This window comes from Sphaeramia orbicularis, chromosome 1 (assembly GCF_902148855.1).
Source record: "Sphaeramia orbicularis chromosome 1, fSphaOr1.1, whole genome shotgun sequence".
Lineage (NCBI taxonomy): Eukaryota > Metazoa > Chordata > Actinopteri > Kurtiformes > Apogonidae > Sphaeramia > Sphaeramia orbicularis.
The window spans coordinates 8760263-8779042 of record NC_043957.1 but is presented as its reverse complement, the minus strand read 5'-3'; the positions used below and the strand labels follow the sequence as shown (position 1 = coordinate 8779042).

The 18780-nt window shown below is 36.6% G+C and overlaps 1 protein-coding gene across 1 annotated transcript; it reads left to right on the top strand.

The window, feature by feature from the left end:
• The first annotated feature begins 388 nt into the window (after positions 1–388).
• LOC115419198 (basement membrane-specific heparan sulfate proteoglycan core protein-like) lies at positions 389–18425 on the top strand. The gene is made up of 15 exons (XM_030133854.1): positions 389–448; positions 1796–1889; positions 5312–5647; positions 5789–6010; positions 6802–7146; positions 7594–7818; positions 7916–8254; positions 9934–10161; positions 11719–11988; positions 12100–12360; positions 14257–14517; positions 16245–16326; positions 16441–16504; positions 17858–18069; positions 18168–18425. The coding sequence occupies exons 2-15, from the start codon at positions 1802–1804 to the stop codon at positions 18244–18246; spliced, it is 3012 nt and encodes a 1003-aa protein (XP_029989714.1). The 5' UTR covers positions 389–448; positions 1796–1801; the 3' UTR covers positions 18247–18425.
• Positions 18426–18780: the final 355 nt, after the last annotated feature.

Below are 18780 nucleotides of genomic sequence, written 5' to 3'. Positions count from 1 at the left end.
CAAGGTGTTCCTTAGGCCTGTGTCAGAGATTGTGGTCCTTCTTTCAGAGACTTAGAGAAAAGACTTTCAGTTTGCCAATGTTAGAGTATATTCCCCTTTATGTTTGGTTGGATGTATAGTGATATAATGTTATATCAAGCAGGGAGTGTGCTGTCTTAGTTAACATATAAAACCAAATATTCTGTTAGTTAAGTTAAGTTAATTAAATAGTTAGATAAATAACATCAGAGTGAGTGCTCTTCTCAGCAGTTGCCAGAAATAGCATCATAGTGAGAACTTGTTTCAACGGTTCTCAGGAAAAATGTCAGAGTGAGAGCTCTGTGTTTTGTTTCGCGCTACTCTCTTCAGTTGATGTAGTGAGCTTTTTCAGTCATGCACATGGGCAAGACAAGCTGCAGATCAAGAGAATGAGTCTCTAATACGCTTCTGCCTTGGAGAATATTTGTCTGTGAGTATTATTTGACAAGTTTGCTTTTCGTTTTGTGTTAACATGACTCGTTAACTCTGATCTGTAATTAGGCCTATTTCAATAACATTTAGCTAAACTGTATTTGTATAGTACATTGCTGTTTCATATGTTAGCTGGAATTGTGGATTTATATTTTATATGCAAAATGTTATCCATGGAAATAATGTCTAGGTTGTATTTACTGAATTATTTTCTTATTTTTTGTTATGTTGCAGTTTTACAATGAAAGCTTAATGCCAATACAAAACACTACACAGGAAAAGGAAAGCCTCGTGTTTTTATTGGACTTTCAACATTGACTGGTTGTCTAGCTCCGCACAAGTATACGCGCTGCAAGGGCAGTACATGTTTATCCACTAATCTTATCAATACGTGTAAATAATTGATGTAAAATAAAGTTTGCCATCTTTTCATGGTCGTCAGATTTGACCCATTTGGACGTTCAGAGGCTACGAAATGAACATAGAAACACCGTCATCTTCTACAACATTAATTCACCAGTAAAACCCGTGGAGTTGGATCAATGACAGTGGATGGAGACATTTTGTTTTATGTTCGGTCATTGATATCTTTGCTGAAAGTCAGTTTTTCTTCAGTTTTCTGTGTTTTTGAAATAATAATAATCAATTTTAATCGGAGCTTTCATAAACATTTAGACAATCAGTGAATTAAATATAGGAAAATACATGATTTACACTGAAAAAATGCAAATTAAGGAGGATAATTTTACGATCAATGGTGACTAATCGCTCAAGAAACCTTAAATGCAGAGAAAATTACATGGGTTATGGGTTAATTGGGATTAAGTCTGGGCCTTACAATCACCCAAAACCCCACCTCTTTAAAAATCTATTCTAACCTGGCTGTGTGTAAATCTCTGTAGAGGTTTTGTTTCTTTTTGAAATAGAGATGGTCGATTCCCCGTTTACAGACTTTCACTTTTACTTTTAGTGCAGCCGTTGTTACTTGACATTTCTGTCACAAGTTGAAAAACATGAACATGACTTTATAAGGAGCCAAAAAAAAGTGTCAGTAAAAATGTTTTCCTCCTCAGTCATCTGAAAAAATACATCAAACTTCCAACTTTAACCCATTTACATACACTGTATTAAAAGACGGTTATCAGTACGAGAAAGGTTCATTTCTTCATTTCTGTTTGTTCATGCATATTAATCATGTAAAGAGGAAGTGAGTCCCACAGCTACAACAGCTTGTGAGCTCCCAACGACAAACAGTATCTTCAAAGATCACATCCTGTTTTTTAGTTGAACTGAGGTTTCTTTCTTTCTACTTAAAGACAAAACTTTTTTCCTGTGTATGATTTAGCTGCTGATGGGGTTTTACAGAAAGGAGGTGAAAGGAGCAGCTATGAGTTTAACAGCAGTGAGTGGTTTTATCATCTTCTGTCTCACTGTACAAGGTGCGTGCCTCTATATTTCTATTAATTCTGGTAAATGACTTCAGATGTAAAGAGTAAAGTATGTTTCAGATATACAGTTGTGGAAAAAAATTAATAGATCACCCCTTGTTTTCTTCAGTTTCTTGTTCATTTTAATGCCTGGTACAACTAAAGGTACATTTGTTTCGACAAATATAATGATAACAACAACAAGGAGTTTAGTTTAAGAGCTGATATCTATCTATTTTCCATGTTTTGTTGATAATAATCAAAATCACTTCAGTTCTTACATCAGTATCTATGCATTGTACTGACAAAAACAGTGCTTTTAGGCATTCCATGTTTTCTTTTCTGTCTGTTTTAGTCACATGATACACACAGGAGTTAGTACTTGATTGCATAAGTATTGTTTTTGATGACTTTTGATGATCTAATAATTTTTTCTGCGACTGTACAGATTTAATAGATTTATAAATACCAATAGTTACAGTATAGTGAATGTATCATGTTTCGGTTTGGGTTTAAACCCTGCAACTAAACACTATACATTCACTCCAATTTCTTCGACAGAGTTTCTGGTGTGGTTTTTGTCTGTTGTCCTTTATCTGAGCTGTTTTTCCACAGCTGAAATTAGCATACATATTTATTTTTTTTCATTCTCTTTTATTCAGATACACAAGGAAATATGAGAAATATGTGTACAGCCTTAAAAGACACACAGAAACTCAACAAAATGGGTTGTAAAGATTAAAGTTACTCTTTAGTGTGACCCCAATGACAAGAAGCATCACAAACAATTAGAAACATCTGACATGTACTGATTGAAACCTGGTAAAAAAAAAAAAAAAAAACAAATCATAAAATTCACACCAATTAGGTACAGAAATGTTAAGTGCAATGGGAGGTCACATTAAACACTGTCACTTTGATTTATAAAATCTGTTTTTTTTTTTCTCCTAAAACTTTTCTTTTTACTGCTTTTATATACTTCCCACATATCCAGATTGTATCTTAACCCATAAAGACTCAAACATCCAACTTTAACCTGAACCATCTACTGATGTAAACTAGTTGATCCACTAAGCCTATCAATCCATGTAAATAATTGGTGTAAAATACAGTTGTTTATCTTTCCATGGTCATCAGATATGACCCATTTGGACATTCAGAAGCTCTGTAGTTACCGTGGAAACACCACCATCTTCTATAATATGGATTCACCGGTAAAACCCATAGAGTTGGATCAGTGACAGTGGATGGAGACACTGGGTTTATGTTCAGTTAATGAGAGATTGGACTGAGAAAGTCACTTTTTCTTCAGTTTTCTCTGTTTTTGATATAATAACCCTCAACTTTACTCTGAGCTTTCATGAACATTTTCCAGATCCGTAAATTAAATAGAGGAAAATATGTGATTTTCACTCACACACACACACACACACACAAAAAAAACCCACGAAATACAGAAGATAATATCAGAATAAATGGTGATAAACCGCTTAAGGAAGACTAATTATACAGAAAAAAATCATTTGGAAACTGCCATAAAAGTAACACTGGGTCCTTACAGAAACTGTGAAATGCATATGTGTGTTGGTCAAGTAGAGGTTTATTGGTTTGTGGACATTGTTGAGAAAACAGAACCAGAATAACAAAAAGGGTCAGTGTCTAAAAGCTGAAACAGGGTCATTGTGGTCTGTGGTCAGTTCCCACAACTAGTCCAGTCCTGCTTCCCCAACACTGTTAAATACATTCATATTAACACCCTGGAATCTATTACATTTTGTGCATCATTAAATGCTTTGATATTGATATTGACGGGATTCTAGTAGCGTTGGACAGGTTTCAGGTCATAAACCTTGTCACCAGTTTAAAATGATCTACACTGTAATTTCCAATGGAAAAAGTGTCAAAGAGGAAGAAAAAAAAAAAACCCAGAAAGTACTGATATAACCACAGATAACTCTTACCAGACTCATCACTTCCCTTAAATTCTTCATGCTTACAGCTCTCATTAGCATAATTTCCAGCCAAAGACACTTTGATGCACTTACAGTTTATAGACATTATATTTCTTATTATCTGACGCTGGTGGAAAATAACTCAAATGAAGAACAAGTGTGTGCTAGTAGTACTACAGTACTACTTTGCTCAAATTCTGCCATCTACACAGTACTTGCCCACACCCATTGTGTTCTGTCAGTTTCCTATCACACCCACACCCACTGCACACACCACAGAATGCAAACAAACCAAAGAACCAACAAACTTTTTTTTTTTTTTTTTTTTTTTTTTTACACATATCAAATCTTCCTTTTTCTGTGCCTCTCATTCTTTTAGGTTACATTGTTTTACGTAGCAGGACAATTCAAAGAATATGAGTGACATCCACATGTTCAGCTGATGGTAGACAATACTGACATCCTTCTACTTCACTGTGGGGACTCTTTTTACACCGTACCATGTCTCTTCCATCAATAACCAAACAGCAGTCACTGTCACGATGCATAAAATAAAAAACCAGCAGCAAGCCCATGCTAAATTTTTGTACACACCTGTGCACATTATCTGCTCAGGTATCACTTGGTTATTTTTCTCATAATCTTCTAAATAAGTTATTTCTTTTTTTATGTTTGTTTTTACAGTAACATATAGAAACCGCGGTACTGCACAAGAAATAGTTATATAAAATATGTAGTATGGACATACAAATTAAAAAAAGACTGCAGTAATATTGACATTTAGTTTGAGTACTCTATCTTCACTACTCTACATTAATCTATCTTCTGAATCTGAACATATTTTACCTGCAAAGAAACACCAGTAAATGTTTCACTATCACACTTTTTTCTGGAAACTGTTGCAGTCTGAATGTGAGGAATTAATGCATATTTACAAATGACATGAATTTGACCAGAAAAAAACAAAAAACACAGTCAACAATGTAGTATAAGTTAAAAGTACTTTGACTATCACTGCTATTTGTTTTAATGAACATTTTATATATGGTTCCTGCAGTTGGGGTTATATGTATTCAAAGTAATTTACAAAATAATAAAACCAAAAAAATAAATCGATGACACAGATGCCTCCAAAAAATGCCCTCTGGTGGTTTGTTTTAGCATCGGTTGTAAACACAAAATTCCATTCCAAAAATATCAGATGTTTTCAGTGACAGACCATGTACTATGTCCTGTATCATATATATAATACCTGTGAAGTTGGTAGAGTTCTGTTAGTAGTATGGATGAGGTTTTTAAGCAGTACAAGTGCATTTTACTATACTATAAGGTGTATTAATATAGGATAAGTAAGGTGTTGTCTGGGCTTCTTAGCTGAGGCTGCTGACCCCACGACCCAGACCAGGATAAGTGGATGAAGACGGTACGGTATGGACAGATGTGTCATAATCTGACTGGTGTCTGATGTGTTGTGTGTTACAGTGGGACAGACTGGATGGTCTGTGACTTATTCAAGAACTCAGATCTGTGCAGTAAAAGGCTCAACCGTGACCATAGGCTGCAGCTACAGTTATCCATGGGGCGCAAAGACAATACAAAAAATATGGTTCACCAAAGGGAGCAATACCGAACCTGTGGACTTACTACGTGACAGAGACTACAATAATCGTGTGAAATACAGTTACCCCAATGAAGACTGCACATTGACCATTACAAATGTGAAAGAGAGTGACTCAGCTGAGTACAAGTTCAGGTTTGTAACAGACCGACAAGATGGACGTTACACTGGTTCACCTGGAGTCACTTTGTCTGTCACAGGTAATATTTTAATGTCAAATTAAATACATATTGTATTACACATATTTTGGTTCTTAATGTTTTCCTCTTGGAAACAGTATTGTGAGTCTCTCTTTGTGTAACACTAGTTAACATGGTTTTTTTTCTGCTTCTGTGTCACAGATCCAAGGGTCCAGGTGAGCCAAAGCGAATATTATCAAAACCCCAAAACACTCAGTTGTGAAGCCAGCTGTGTGTTGCCTAAAAACCCATCCTACATCTGGTACAAGAATGAAGAAAAACAGTCGCGCACAGGTCGTGACATTAATGTATGGGACTCTTCTACAACAGACAGCTACTCATGTGCTATTCAAGAACATGAGGATTTCCCTTCTCCACCAGTGTGTGAGTTTATATCTTCAACACTTCAACCAAACACAACACTGACAGATGGAGCGTTTGAGTGTTCCATGGCAGACTGCATGGCAGGAATAAACTGATGAAGCTGAATGCTTGTGACCTCAGTTCACTCTGTGAAATTTGCACAGTAGTTTTATTTGGAACTGATCGAAAAATTCTGAGACACAAGACAGAGTCACAGCATTCTTGAATCACAAGATTTGACTTGCAGCAAGGAGTCAAGAACATACAGGTGGATGCAGCAGCAGCTGACTAAGACAAGGAAGTATAGATTCTTATAGAGAATAAAGAATGTTACACGCATTGGTTCATGTTTCTAAACATTATGATGTTAACAAAGTCCGTGCCCTCCTCCTTCGGCAGAGGTAATCTCCATGGGGCATCGAGGTGTCTTGTTGTTGTGCGTTTTGTCCAGTTGTCCCAGGCCACGCTCCCATGGCAAGACAAAATATTGAAACATTGAGGGAGCATTTAAGGACACCTTAAGGTTTAGGAGGAAACAATGTGGTGCATTTATGGCGATATTTTTGTTGTCTTTTTTTTACTGGACTTGCACTGTTCTTGCTTATAAGAAATACACTTTAATTTTTGATGAAGATTTTGTTGTGTGACACTTCATTTCAGACAGTTACCAGACAGAGAAAAAAGATTGTTTTTTGCTTAGTTTACACTGTACAAAAAAGTTTAAAATTTCCAAAACAGTGCTCTCTGTTTTGAACAGCATTTTCTATATTGTCCCATCATTTTCTTGTTGTAAATTAGTTTGTATCTTTCAGGTGTCGTCGGTCACACATGCAAAAGAGTGACCTACACCAAGAGAAGCATATGTGCCCCAGCAGGCTCCACAGTGGACATTTCCTGCACTTACAACAGCGGAGATCAGTCTATTACATCAGCGTTCTGGTTTAGAAATCAGGAGCATTATTACCCACAGCCTCAGGATCTCAGTGGAGACTCCAGATACACAGGACGTGCTCGGGTCTTTCAAACACAACAAGGACAGTCCACCCTGAGAATCATTGACCTGAGAAACAGCGATTCAGCCCAGTATCGCTTCAAGTTCACAACACCGAGCCTTGAATGGAGGAGCAGTTTACCGGGTACAACTCTGACTGTCACAGGTACAAATACAATCAGTTGGACAACCGTTAACATCAGAATTTAATATCTAATATCTTTAATGTCCATGCATATGTATAATTAAATGTGTGCCTCCACTTTTAATTTGAAATTTGCCGCTAAGTAAAAGTCTATGGCACAACATCATAGAGGTTCACGGAGAAAAACAAACAAAAAAAACTTGCAACAGGTCAAGAACTCCAGGGGCACCTTAGGTATTGAAGAACTTTATTTCACTCTAAATACAGATATTTTGGCAAATGGCCTTCATCAGGTTCTGTATTTAGAGTGAAATAAAAGTTCCTCTATGTGACAAGTGTTACTGGAGTTCTTGAACTGCTTGACCCACCAAAGCATTTCTTATTTTTGACTCTTTCTGGGTGTAAGACCATTGAAGAATTGCAATCTATTGTTAAAAAACTAACTTCTCTTCTGTGTTAATCCTCCAGGTATTACGGTGCAGATAACTCCTTCTTCAGCAGTAGGACCAGTGCTGCAGTGTCAAACTAATTGCCCTGTGTCTGATGCTTCATCCTATGTTTGGTACAAAAACGGAAAACAAATAGATGGAGAAAGGTCTTTTCTTTATCCAGGCACAAGTGACAGTAACAATTACATCGACAGCTTTTCTTGTGCTTTGAAAGGACATGAAGATTTTCCCGCAAACTCAGTGTGTGAGCAGTGAAATTTGCATTTAATACAAATTATTGTACTATACATACAACAGTTTGACACGAGGGAATATTAATGAAATATTCTTTTATGTTTCAGGTATCAATGGTAGATTCTGCTTAAGAGTGAATTACAATCAAAGAAGCATATGTGCCCACAAAGGCTCCACAGTGGATATTTCCTGCACTTACAGTGGATACAGCTTTATCACATCAGAGTTCTGGTTTAGAAATCAGCAGCATTATTACCCACAGCCTCAGGATCTCAGTGGAGACTCCAGATACACAGTACATGTTCAGGATTTTCAAACACAACGACATTCCACTCTGAAAATCACTGACCTGAGAGAGAACGATTCAGCCCAGTATCGCTTCAAGTTCAGGACATCCAGCTTTGAATGGAACAGTAGTTTACCGGGTACAACTCTGACTGTCACAGGTAATGAAATATTACCTGTGAAACAAAAAAATCTTATTATATATCAATTGAGGATTATTTGAATATTATGGGGTGCAAATAATTTTAAATACATCCATTTTGCAGCCAAAAAACCCTTTTAAAACATATTCTGCAACTTCTGTATGCATGGATAAACAAAAAAACTGCAACAGTCATCATGTGACTCATTGGAGTCAGTCATCAAACAACACACGACATTAAACAAACAAACAAATAAATAAATAGCTACGACCCAAAGGTGAAACATATTTAAAAAGGACACAAGAGTCAAAGTGTATCATTCAAAAAACATGTTTTTATTTAATTAGATTTATTTTGTTTCGTTCTTTGTTGTTTTTAACTTCTTTACTTTGTTTGAACGAGTCACTCTTAATTAACTAGACCCAAACCCTTTAAAACCCTGTGTCCAAAGTAATAAAAGAAAAGACCAGAGTGGACTGGCCAAATAAAAATAAGGACGGTGCACTGGAAGGGCCAACCCTGTACGGGGCCATAGAAGCTGCCAGTGCACCACTACCCTACCCAAAAAAACAAGCCACAAAATAAGTCCTAGCGAAAAGAAAAGCAAAAACAGGACATCTGGACCCACCTGGACAAACAAAAAGAAAAAGCTAACAAAAGGCTAACAAAATGCTAAGCTGCAGGTATGAGGCAAAACTTGTGTGGAACTGAATGCTGGAATGAGACATGGAGGTAGAGCAAGAGACGTGACCCACAGGTGCTTGACTATATAGCACAAGTGGCGCCAAACTAATTAGGCTTAAGCATATAAGATAGAAGAAATACTATAAAAGTACAAAAATAGTTAACTTAGAAAAACGCAGTCAACTAGGGAAAATATCAATAAAATTCTTAATCAAAAATAGACACAATAAAGAAAATCAAAAAGAAGAAAAAGACAAGAAAAAAGAAACAATTTTTAGAGTCAAAGAAAGTGAGTCTGTGATTTAAAAAAACAAAAAAAAAAAAAAGAACTGGGAGCACTGTTGTTTTCTCCACCGGACACAGCTGTAAACAAAAAGAATGGAGTTAGATACTGAAATGACATCATTTCTTCTACACGGGTGAGTTTTATTATGAGGCTTAGGAGGGTATAAAGTTATTATGGGATGTTATTATCTTTGCTAAGTTGTCGGTTGTTGATCCATGGTTCAGATTAAACCGTGACAGTTGTGACCTTGTTTGTTGGATTCCAAACAGATCTTTAGTTCAGCTACTGACAACACAAACCAAACAGAAAACTGAGGTGATTTGTGATTTTACTGCTGCTGTTTTCTGTCTAAAAAGAGAGCTAAGCTAACAGAGCTATCATGTAAACTATCAGCTGATGCACCACGTGAACATTATACGACACAATGTTATTTTGAGCGGCTGTTAACATAAGCATCTATGAGTTTTAGTTTGAAGACGAAAACTTGATATTATAATACAGATGTGTGTAAACAATGGACTTTATACTTTATTCAGTGAGTGATACAGTCTGTGGGAACTTAAGGTTGATTTGTTGGTGCGTTCAGGTAATGGACTTCCCCTGCTGGAAGATTTTGGAATATTAATGCTACATAGAACACCTTTAAGACAAACTTCAGCAAATTAAAGTTACTGTTTTGTATGTTGTGTTTGGTTTCAACACTAATAGACCTATTTGTTGTTTCCAGCTCTGCAGGTTCAGGTGATCCGATTGGAAGTAGAACGGTCTCAAACAAGAGTGGAGCTCAGGTGTCTCAGCAGCTGCTTACCAACTGGTCATCTTTACTATGTCTGGTTCATAAACGGACAGAAACAGAGTGCACAATATTCGTTTTCTTATAAACGCTTGTCTTCACCTGGAGAAAATATCAGCTGTGCCTTCTTGAGATATGAAAACAATCGCTCTCCATCAGTGTGTAAGTTTCAACACTTTAAAACTATTCTGTTTGTCTTAACGTGGCAACGAGGTAATGTATAAAGAGAAAAATTCACCCAGAAAGTATGTTCAACATTTAGCAGAAGAAATTGAATTATTATTTTTCTTATATCAGTAAATGTTGGTGAAATCACAGTATGTGCAACTCAAGTAAAAGCATGTGTCTGGCAGTATCTAAGATAGAAATGACATCCACTGGAAATTATCCCAAACATCTACAAACAAAAGAACAAATCAAAACCAGCTCCAGGATCAGCACTCTGGACAGAAGCTGTGATATTAAAATTATTAGAGATTATATTTCTAACACTGAACACTTGTCAACATTCTACATGGCTTATTTTTTCAATTTACATAAATTTACATTATGCATTTTTGTTGTGTTTTTATGCGCTTTTATATATTTATATTTATATTTATAGATGTACATGGACTTTTTTACAGAATTATGTGGGTTTTTTTAGTATCTTTAATCTGACTCCCTGAATGACTGACAAGAGTTCCTATGTATATATGTATGCACAAATGGCAAATAAACTTCTGAATCTTGAATCTACATAAATAGGGGTGAGAAAAATTTAAATTTGGTATGTTTTCAGTACATGGGTCTTTGTTTCGATACATTTTCAGTACAGTGAAGGAGACCAGTGAATAGGGGGGTGCGCTCTGTAACTACTGAAAACCAAAGGTGGAACCTAACATGCTTTGAACGTCCAACCCAGCTTCTATGCCTCTCTTATACTCTCTGTTGTCATATTTACCCCCCCTTATCGTCGCTCCAGCCTCAGAATAAAGTGTTTTATTTTATTTTTTTGTTTTTTGCAGCAGTGCTGAGAATTCACCGCTGCTGAATGTATATCGGGGATACCTTGCACATGGGTTCTACTTGCGGCCACCCTGCTTCCCGAGTGTTTGCGTTTTTCACGTAGGCTACACGTATTTGTTTGCTACACCTCTGTTGGACAACTTTTAATGAAACAACGATGTAGCCGCTGAGAGGCTAAGTGAGGGAAAAATAATCTTTACCTGCTGTACGTGCTGCTAAACAATAAAAAACTGAGCTCCAGAGGAATATCGTCCATACGTTTATTAAGGCTAAAAAACAAACAGTGAAATAATTCAGCAACATCTAAAACATCCAAGACAGTATATTTTTGGCGGCGGTCAGCAAAGTAGGACCTTGCCCCCTCACCCCCTCAGTTCATTCATTCAAACAGGTAAAACAGCTGATTTTACTACTTTGGTGACGTAAGTACCACCCTCACATGACTCCTCCCCGGATGTGACAAAGAAAATACTACCTGGCACTTACAACCTCTGTATTGTATCGTAGGCCCTGAACCAAAACAGTTTGGTACAAACGAGTGCACCTTTACCCCCTATACATAAATGGAGATTTCTACAATTTTGTTAAACTAGCCCTTTCACAGCCTGTAAGCTAGTCATAACAAAGCTAATAAAAGCAATAAAAAGATTGTTCCATATAGTAAAACCTTTCCATTTAGACATTCATGTGTATTCATATCACCTCCTCTAGATGCTCCAAAGGGTGTCCTGGTGTCAAAGAACACCTCAGATGAAATCAGGGAGGGCAGTCCAGTGACGCTGACCTGCAGCAGTGATGCTAACCCGGCACCTAATTATACCATATCCAGGAGGAATGTAAATCTAAGCCTTGAGTCTGTTCATCAAGGACCAGACCTTGTCTTCAGGTCCATCCAATCCTCTGATTCTGGAGAGTATTATTGTGTAGCTGAGAACGAGCTGGGGAGGGCGACGAGCTCTCACATTGTTATTGATGTGAAATGTAAGTAAAAAGGACCTGTTTCACTCTGATAATATGCAGTTCCTTTATTTTCTTTAAATATATTGTCACTCTACTCATATCTGTTGTTGTGCATGTCTTCTCCATATCCAGATCCTCCTAAATCTTCCTCTATATCAGTGAGCTCCACTGGTAACATAGCGGAGGGCGATTCAGTGACTCTGACCTGCACCAGTGATGCTAAACCAAAAGCTCATCATACGTTAAACAAGGGGAATCAAACCCTACCTTTACAACCAGGAGGCATCTATTATTTCACCTCCATCAGCCCTGAGGACACCGGAGTCTACTACTGCACATCTAACAATACATATGGCCAGGCTAACTCTTCGTCTCATTTCCTAGATGTCCAGTGTAAGTTTTACACAAGTGTGGTGTGAGTACAAAAACAATTCATATGTTAAAGTGCTATGAAAACACAACGCTCTGTATTAGTAAAAGTATGCAAGTATTACCAGTTAAGTCTAGTTAAAATGTGACCCAGAATGCTTTTATAAAAATTGATTTATTTTGACCAATTTAACCTCTTTAGTGGCATGGAGGAAATAAAACCACAGATGTTGATTCCCACAGTACTAATATTATCACCTTTGTGTTTGCTGAAATAGGGTGGGTGTAGGCTGTGGAGTTTTTTCTTTACCAATTACATACATGGCAGATTCACATTTGATTTACATCACCGACAGCCTCCACAATTATTATAAATGACCAGGGGTCAACAGGTAGAACTGGTCCTGTGTGAACAGGGTTCATTTGCCCACAACCAGTGGCGGCTGCTCGTCTTTCAGAGAGAGGAAGCTCATTGTAGGCTTACATTAAAAAAATGTCAAGTTATTTAAACATAAATTCATCCCTCCGTTCCTTTTTAAGAAAATGGTCAGTGACCTTATTGTACCAAGTAAACAACAAAACGCTGAAATTATGTTGAATTGAAACAAGGAAGTACAATGAGTGTGTTTTATTTACAGTGCAAGAAATAAACAAGTCATTTCGTAGTGGTTTCTCTCTTGATTTCACAGCAGAATGTGCGACGGTATTAAACTGAACTCTGTCAAGTTAAGAGTAGATCTCAAAATAGCTGTCAATCAAATGGGATTCAGCCTTTCGACTGATCCTCCAATCAGCACGTAGAAGCTCAACGTCCGGCCCAGCCGAGCTCCGCCTACAGCTCCATTCACCCCAAGAGACGCTGAGCGTCCGGGGGCGGGACAACATTGTGGCATTTATCCAATTACCGTCCAGTTTTGAGGCAATGAAAAAAAACTGTTCCACTCAGTCCCATTGAAGCCCAGAGACGCCCGGCGTCTACGGACAAATGCACTGAGCAGAGATGTATGAGAAAACAGAGACACGGTAATGTATGAGAAGTGAACAACATGGAGTCCATTGATTTGTGATAAAGCTGATTCTGAACGAACTCGTCTGTGAGATGAACGTGTTCTAACACATGTGTAGTCAATGAAATGTCAACACAACCGAACAAATTTGACCATTTAATTTTCGTAATTTTAGGGGAAGCCGAGCTTCCCTTGCAGTCTGTGAGAAATCACCTCTGCCTACAACCCAACCTGCAAAATAATATTAGATTCGTTTTTAGTCTGATTGTAGGAAAGTAGGAAGCCATTATTATGTTGTATTTAATGACTGAAGTAATTCATCTTGTAAAATGTGACTTACTCAGTTAACTGCAAGTTCCGACTATAATGTTTTTACCAGCTATGCAGAATATTGTAGTTTTACTGAAGACACTCCGTTAACCCATAAAAACCCAATGCTACTTTTATGGCAGTTCTCAAATATTTTTTTCTCTCTATTTAATTTTTGTTAACCCATAAAGACCCAAATATCCACCAGTGACCAAAAACATCTACTGATGTAAAATGTTTAATAACTTTTGATCAATTAAACCTATCAATACATGTAAATAATTGGTATAAAATGCATAAACCCAGTGTTTCCATCCACTGTCATTGATCTAACTCCATGGGTTTTACTGGTGACTCAATGTTGTAGAAGATGATGGTGTTTCTATGGTAACTACAGAGCCTCTGACCGTCCAAATGGGTCATATCTGATGACCATGAAAATATGACAAACTGTATTTTACCCCAATTACTTATATGTATTGATAGGATTAGTGGATCAACAGGTATTAAACATTTTACATCAGTACATGGTTTTGGTTGACGGTGAATGTTTGGGTCTCCATGGGTTAAATAAATACCAAAGAGTTGTCATTGTCTCCTCCAGATCCTCCTAGAATTCCCTCCATGTCTGTGAGTCCGTCTGGTCACATAGTGGAGGGCAGTTCAGTGACTCTGACGTGTAGCGGTGATGCTAACCCAGCAGCTCGTTACACCTGGTACAAGGAGGATGAAGACTCACCAGTGGTATCAGGACAGGTCCACACTATTGCAGAATTTGGACAGGAACATAGTGGGAATTATTATTGTGAGGCCGAGAACAGCAGAGGACATAATCGCTCTGTCTCACATCAAGTTGTTTTGGCAAGTAAGTCATGCTTTTCAGCTGCAATAACAAAACTTAATGATTTTTCAGGCAAACATGACATTTATTTGTCTTTCACCTGCCTCACTGTCACTGTCCAAGGCCAAGGTTCTCAAATGTTTTCAGCTAAAGACCAAAAACATAAATCTGGTGTCCGTATCATGAATGGCTATAGATCTATATTTTTGTTGATTCTCCACTCTTTCTTAAGTCTCTTTTGTGTCATTTTCATCTTATTCCATCTTGTTTGTTGTTTTATGCCATTTTAATCTTGTACGTTCTGTGACTCTTCTTTTTCTTTCGTTGCATCTTTTACAAATTATGCTTCTCCCATACAATTCACAAAACTTAGGTGAAGTAGATATTTGTAAACACCTCTAGAGAACATTTTTACTTTGTTTTAATTTGGGAAATAAAAACACATATGGTATTATATACATACATACATATTATATTCTCTTTCAAAACTTTGCACTGCAACTCTGACTTTAATATGTGTGTGTTTTTATGTTTTTGGATTTTATGTGTTTTCTTACTTGCTGTTTTTAATCACCTTTTACATGTTTCTTTTATAATGTTTTAAATGTGTTTCTTTTTCCCTGTCATTGTATTTCAATGTCCTGTGTGAAGCACCTTGAATTGCCTTGTTGCTGAAATGTGCTATAGAAATAAATTTGCCTTCCCTTGCCATGATGAACGAAGGAATGAATGAATGAATGTATAATGAATGAATGAATGAATTGTTTATTTTGGTTTGTACATTAAGCATTGCACTTACTACAATAATTATAATAAAAATAAAAACAAAAAAAAAAAGGAATAGACTAGAAGCAAAAGCTTTTTTTCTGCCTATCCTTTCACCTGATACACTGCTTACATTAAAATAAATGTGTACAACATCAAGCATTCTCATTATAACAAAAAAAAAAATCAACAATAAAAACACATCCACCATCTCAACTTAATCCTGAATAATTTTATACTTTAGGCATTTTTTAAACTTTGTCAAAGAAGTGAACGACTTAAATTCATCATCAAGTCCATTCCATAATTTCACACCCAAATACATCTAGACTTCACATTTTTCCTCACTTTAGTACATTCAGAAATATAAAGATGTCTGAAATTATAATGACTCTCTTAATTTAAAGAAATTGTGAATGCTGTTTGGAATAATATTATCTTTTACTTTATAAATCATCTCTAATAATTTAATATATATAATATCCTGCAATTTTAAGGTTTTAAGTTGAATGAATAAATTATTAGTTGCTTCAAAATATCCTAATTTATTAATCATTCTAATAGCTCCTTTTTGTAATTGTACTCATGTATCTATAATAAATATAAAGATAATGTTTCTTTTTTCCTCCAATTAAAAACAGCTCCAGGTCAAAGTAAAATGTATTTCTCCAAATCCTCTGAGTAAAATTGATGGTCATTTATCCAAAACACTTTACTAATACTTTAAGTACTTTACAGAGAATAACCAAAAATACAGAAAAAGGTGGAAATGGATGAGTACTGCTAAACAAAATCTCAGACTAAGTAGAAAATAACCAACTCAGATGAGCCACAGGTTATACTGGGAGAGGTTTAAGAGGCAGAAACCTCACTTTACATGAGTTCTTATTCGATGTATGACCTTATGTTAAATCAGAATCTACTAATGAACCCAAACATTTTGGAATTCCATAACTATCAGTGTTCCTGTTTTTATTTCCATTTAGGTTCAATGAAAACAGCAACTGCTGTTTCAGTTACCTGTGTTACCCTGTTTGTCATACCACTTGCTGTTTTGCTATATATGAGGTGAGCGGGTAATATTTTCAGTTATATCAGTAATATGTCCTAAATACATTCATTTTGTCAGTACTTCATTTATTTTACTTATAAAGACATTTATTTATTCCTTCCTTCACTCAGAAGAAAGAGGTCCTCAAAACAGCCAGCTGTGATCAGACAAGAAAGACCAGACAAAAAAGAACAGGTGAGGAAGAAGAGCTCAGGTAAAAGAGTCTTTTGACTGAAAACTTACTCTGTTCTTCTCAACACATCCTCTTTTTTCTGTACCAAATACTGAGCCTCATGCGAGAACAACTGGTGAGTAATAAAGGGTTTGCCTCCTTTCTGTACCTCATGTCCCACTTTCATACACCTACACAGGAATAGCTGAATTTTTGATTCCAAGAAGGATCCATCTTATGATGCCGTATACTGATATTCTACAACCATCTAAAGCTACAACAGCAGCTGAACTCACCCCCATTTGACATCATCTTCCACCAGTAATATTTCCTCACAAGTGGTGCCAGGCACAACGAACCCCGCCCCTCGCACATACTGTAGCTTATTTTGGCATCGATCCAGCTGATGTCATCATGTCTATGTGTGTGATAATGTCACCATATCAGTTGCCTCAATATATGGGTCAAGTTTGAAGTAAATTTAAAAAAAAAAAACAAAAAGAAAAAAGATGTTTACAGGCATTTGAAATTTCACCCATTATAAGTAAATGGGAGGGAAAAAAAAGATTTTAAAAATTCATAAAAAAAAATTTGAACTTTGACTTATTTTTCCCAAAATGGTCTAAACACACACACAAAAAAACCAGGTCTGACTGAACTCATCATGTTTACAGTCCCCTCTGCTTCTAATGCTCAACTGCCTTTTTGTGTGTTTGTGCTGCTTATATTTGAAGTTCTGACTCAAACTTCATCATTTTTTTAGGGATGCATCACCATCAGCTATTAAGATTTTGAGTGACAGGCCAGGAACACGTGGACACATCCCATAACTAACCTTAATGTTAACCTGGCTACTAACCCACTGTTGTGGTGTGTTTTGGTCTGTTTGTTCTTTTGTCTTTTGTGCTGTATATAAAGCTGCTCAAAACTTGAATTTCCCTCGGGATCAATAAAGTATCTATCTATCTATCTATCTATCTATCTATCTATCTATCTATCTATCTATCTATCTATCTATCTATCTATCTATCTATCTATCTATCTATCTATCTATCTATCCACTCTGTAGACAGAAATATAGCAAAAAATACACAAAGCATATGAATAAATACATAACAGAAGGTATATACAAGAGTTCACTGTGTTAATGCAGGTTAAAGGACAGGATGTGCAGGGGCTGATGGAAGGGTCGTCTTGTGTTAAACCTGTGTTCTGAACCCACTGCAGTCGTCACATGACTGTACTTCGCTGCCGTTTTTACACCCACTTCGGTCTACTATTCTAATTCCACTTCAGGTTCCAAACCTACTGACCGTTGACTGAAATGCTCTTGTTCCATGTTGCACAAAGAACACTAAGAGATGTCATACTTCTAGCCTGACACAGGTGATGTTCATGTGACACCAGCCACCCAGGAGGATGATCTTTGCTACAGCACTGTAGCCTTCACTAAAAATAAAAATGAGGAAGACCCTCTGTACTCCAACATCGGCACAGTTCAGCTGCACAGACGTAGGGAAGAGGATGAAGAAGAGGAGAATGTGGAGTACAGTGTCGTCAACTTGAAGTCTGACAGTGCTACAACAGGGTGATTTTTTTTTCCTGCACTATGTTAACGCTGTTGAATTTGTGCTTTTCAAACCTTTTAGTTCTAACATAACATTTTTTTTTTTTTTTAATTCATAGATTAGAAGAAGCTGAAGAGGATCCATCGACACTGTATTCTACAGTCAACAAAATACAAAAAAATAGGAACATGGACTGAATATCTGGCCTAGTTTTATATTTAGAAAATAGATATAAAACACTGGTATAATAATTGTGGTGGAAAAATTTACTTTTTATATTTTATACTCTTTATATTTTATACTGTTAGTACATCTTCTTTTAATGCTGAGTCATTATTCATTATGTGTGATGTTTACCACTCTGTAACACCCCCAACCCAGGAACGGAGTTCTTGCCTTGAGTTAAAACCCAAACACCTAAATGTCTGAATGTGTAGATAGAGGATGGCGCCTGCACTCCAGATTGGATCCAAGCAAGGTTAGAGTGGAGAGGTCATCATGACCTCTTCACAGAGCAGAGAAGGAGTAGTATGGGGTGGTACGATGTACGTAAGGAATGACATCATAGTTTGAGGGGGTTGGATTTGGTTCTATATAATCTTTAGTTTTCTCTTGTTTAATCAGACTTCACTTACAGAGGTTCTCTGTGATTGACTTCACAATAAATGCATTTATTTATTTTAACTCTAACTTTCTCTCCTCCTCTTTGTGTGTGGGTTATCAGTTGAACA

Bases quoted from the DNA above. Each gene is read 5' to 3' on its own strand.
- LOC115419198 (XM_030133854.1), top strand. From the start codon at position 1,802: ATGGGGTTTTACAGAAAGGAGGTGAAAGGAGCAGCTATGAGTTTAACA. The intron at 7,819-7,915 runs GTGAGCAGTGAA...TTTATGTTTCAG, and splicing joins TTTTCCCGCAAACTCAGTGT to GTATCAATGGTAGATTCTGC. The intron at 8,255-9,933 runs GTAATGAAATAT...TGTTGTTTCCAG, and splicing joins TACAACTCTGACTGTCACAG to CTCTGCAGGTTCAGGTGATC.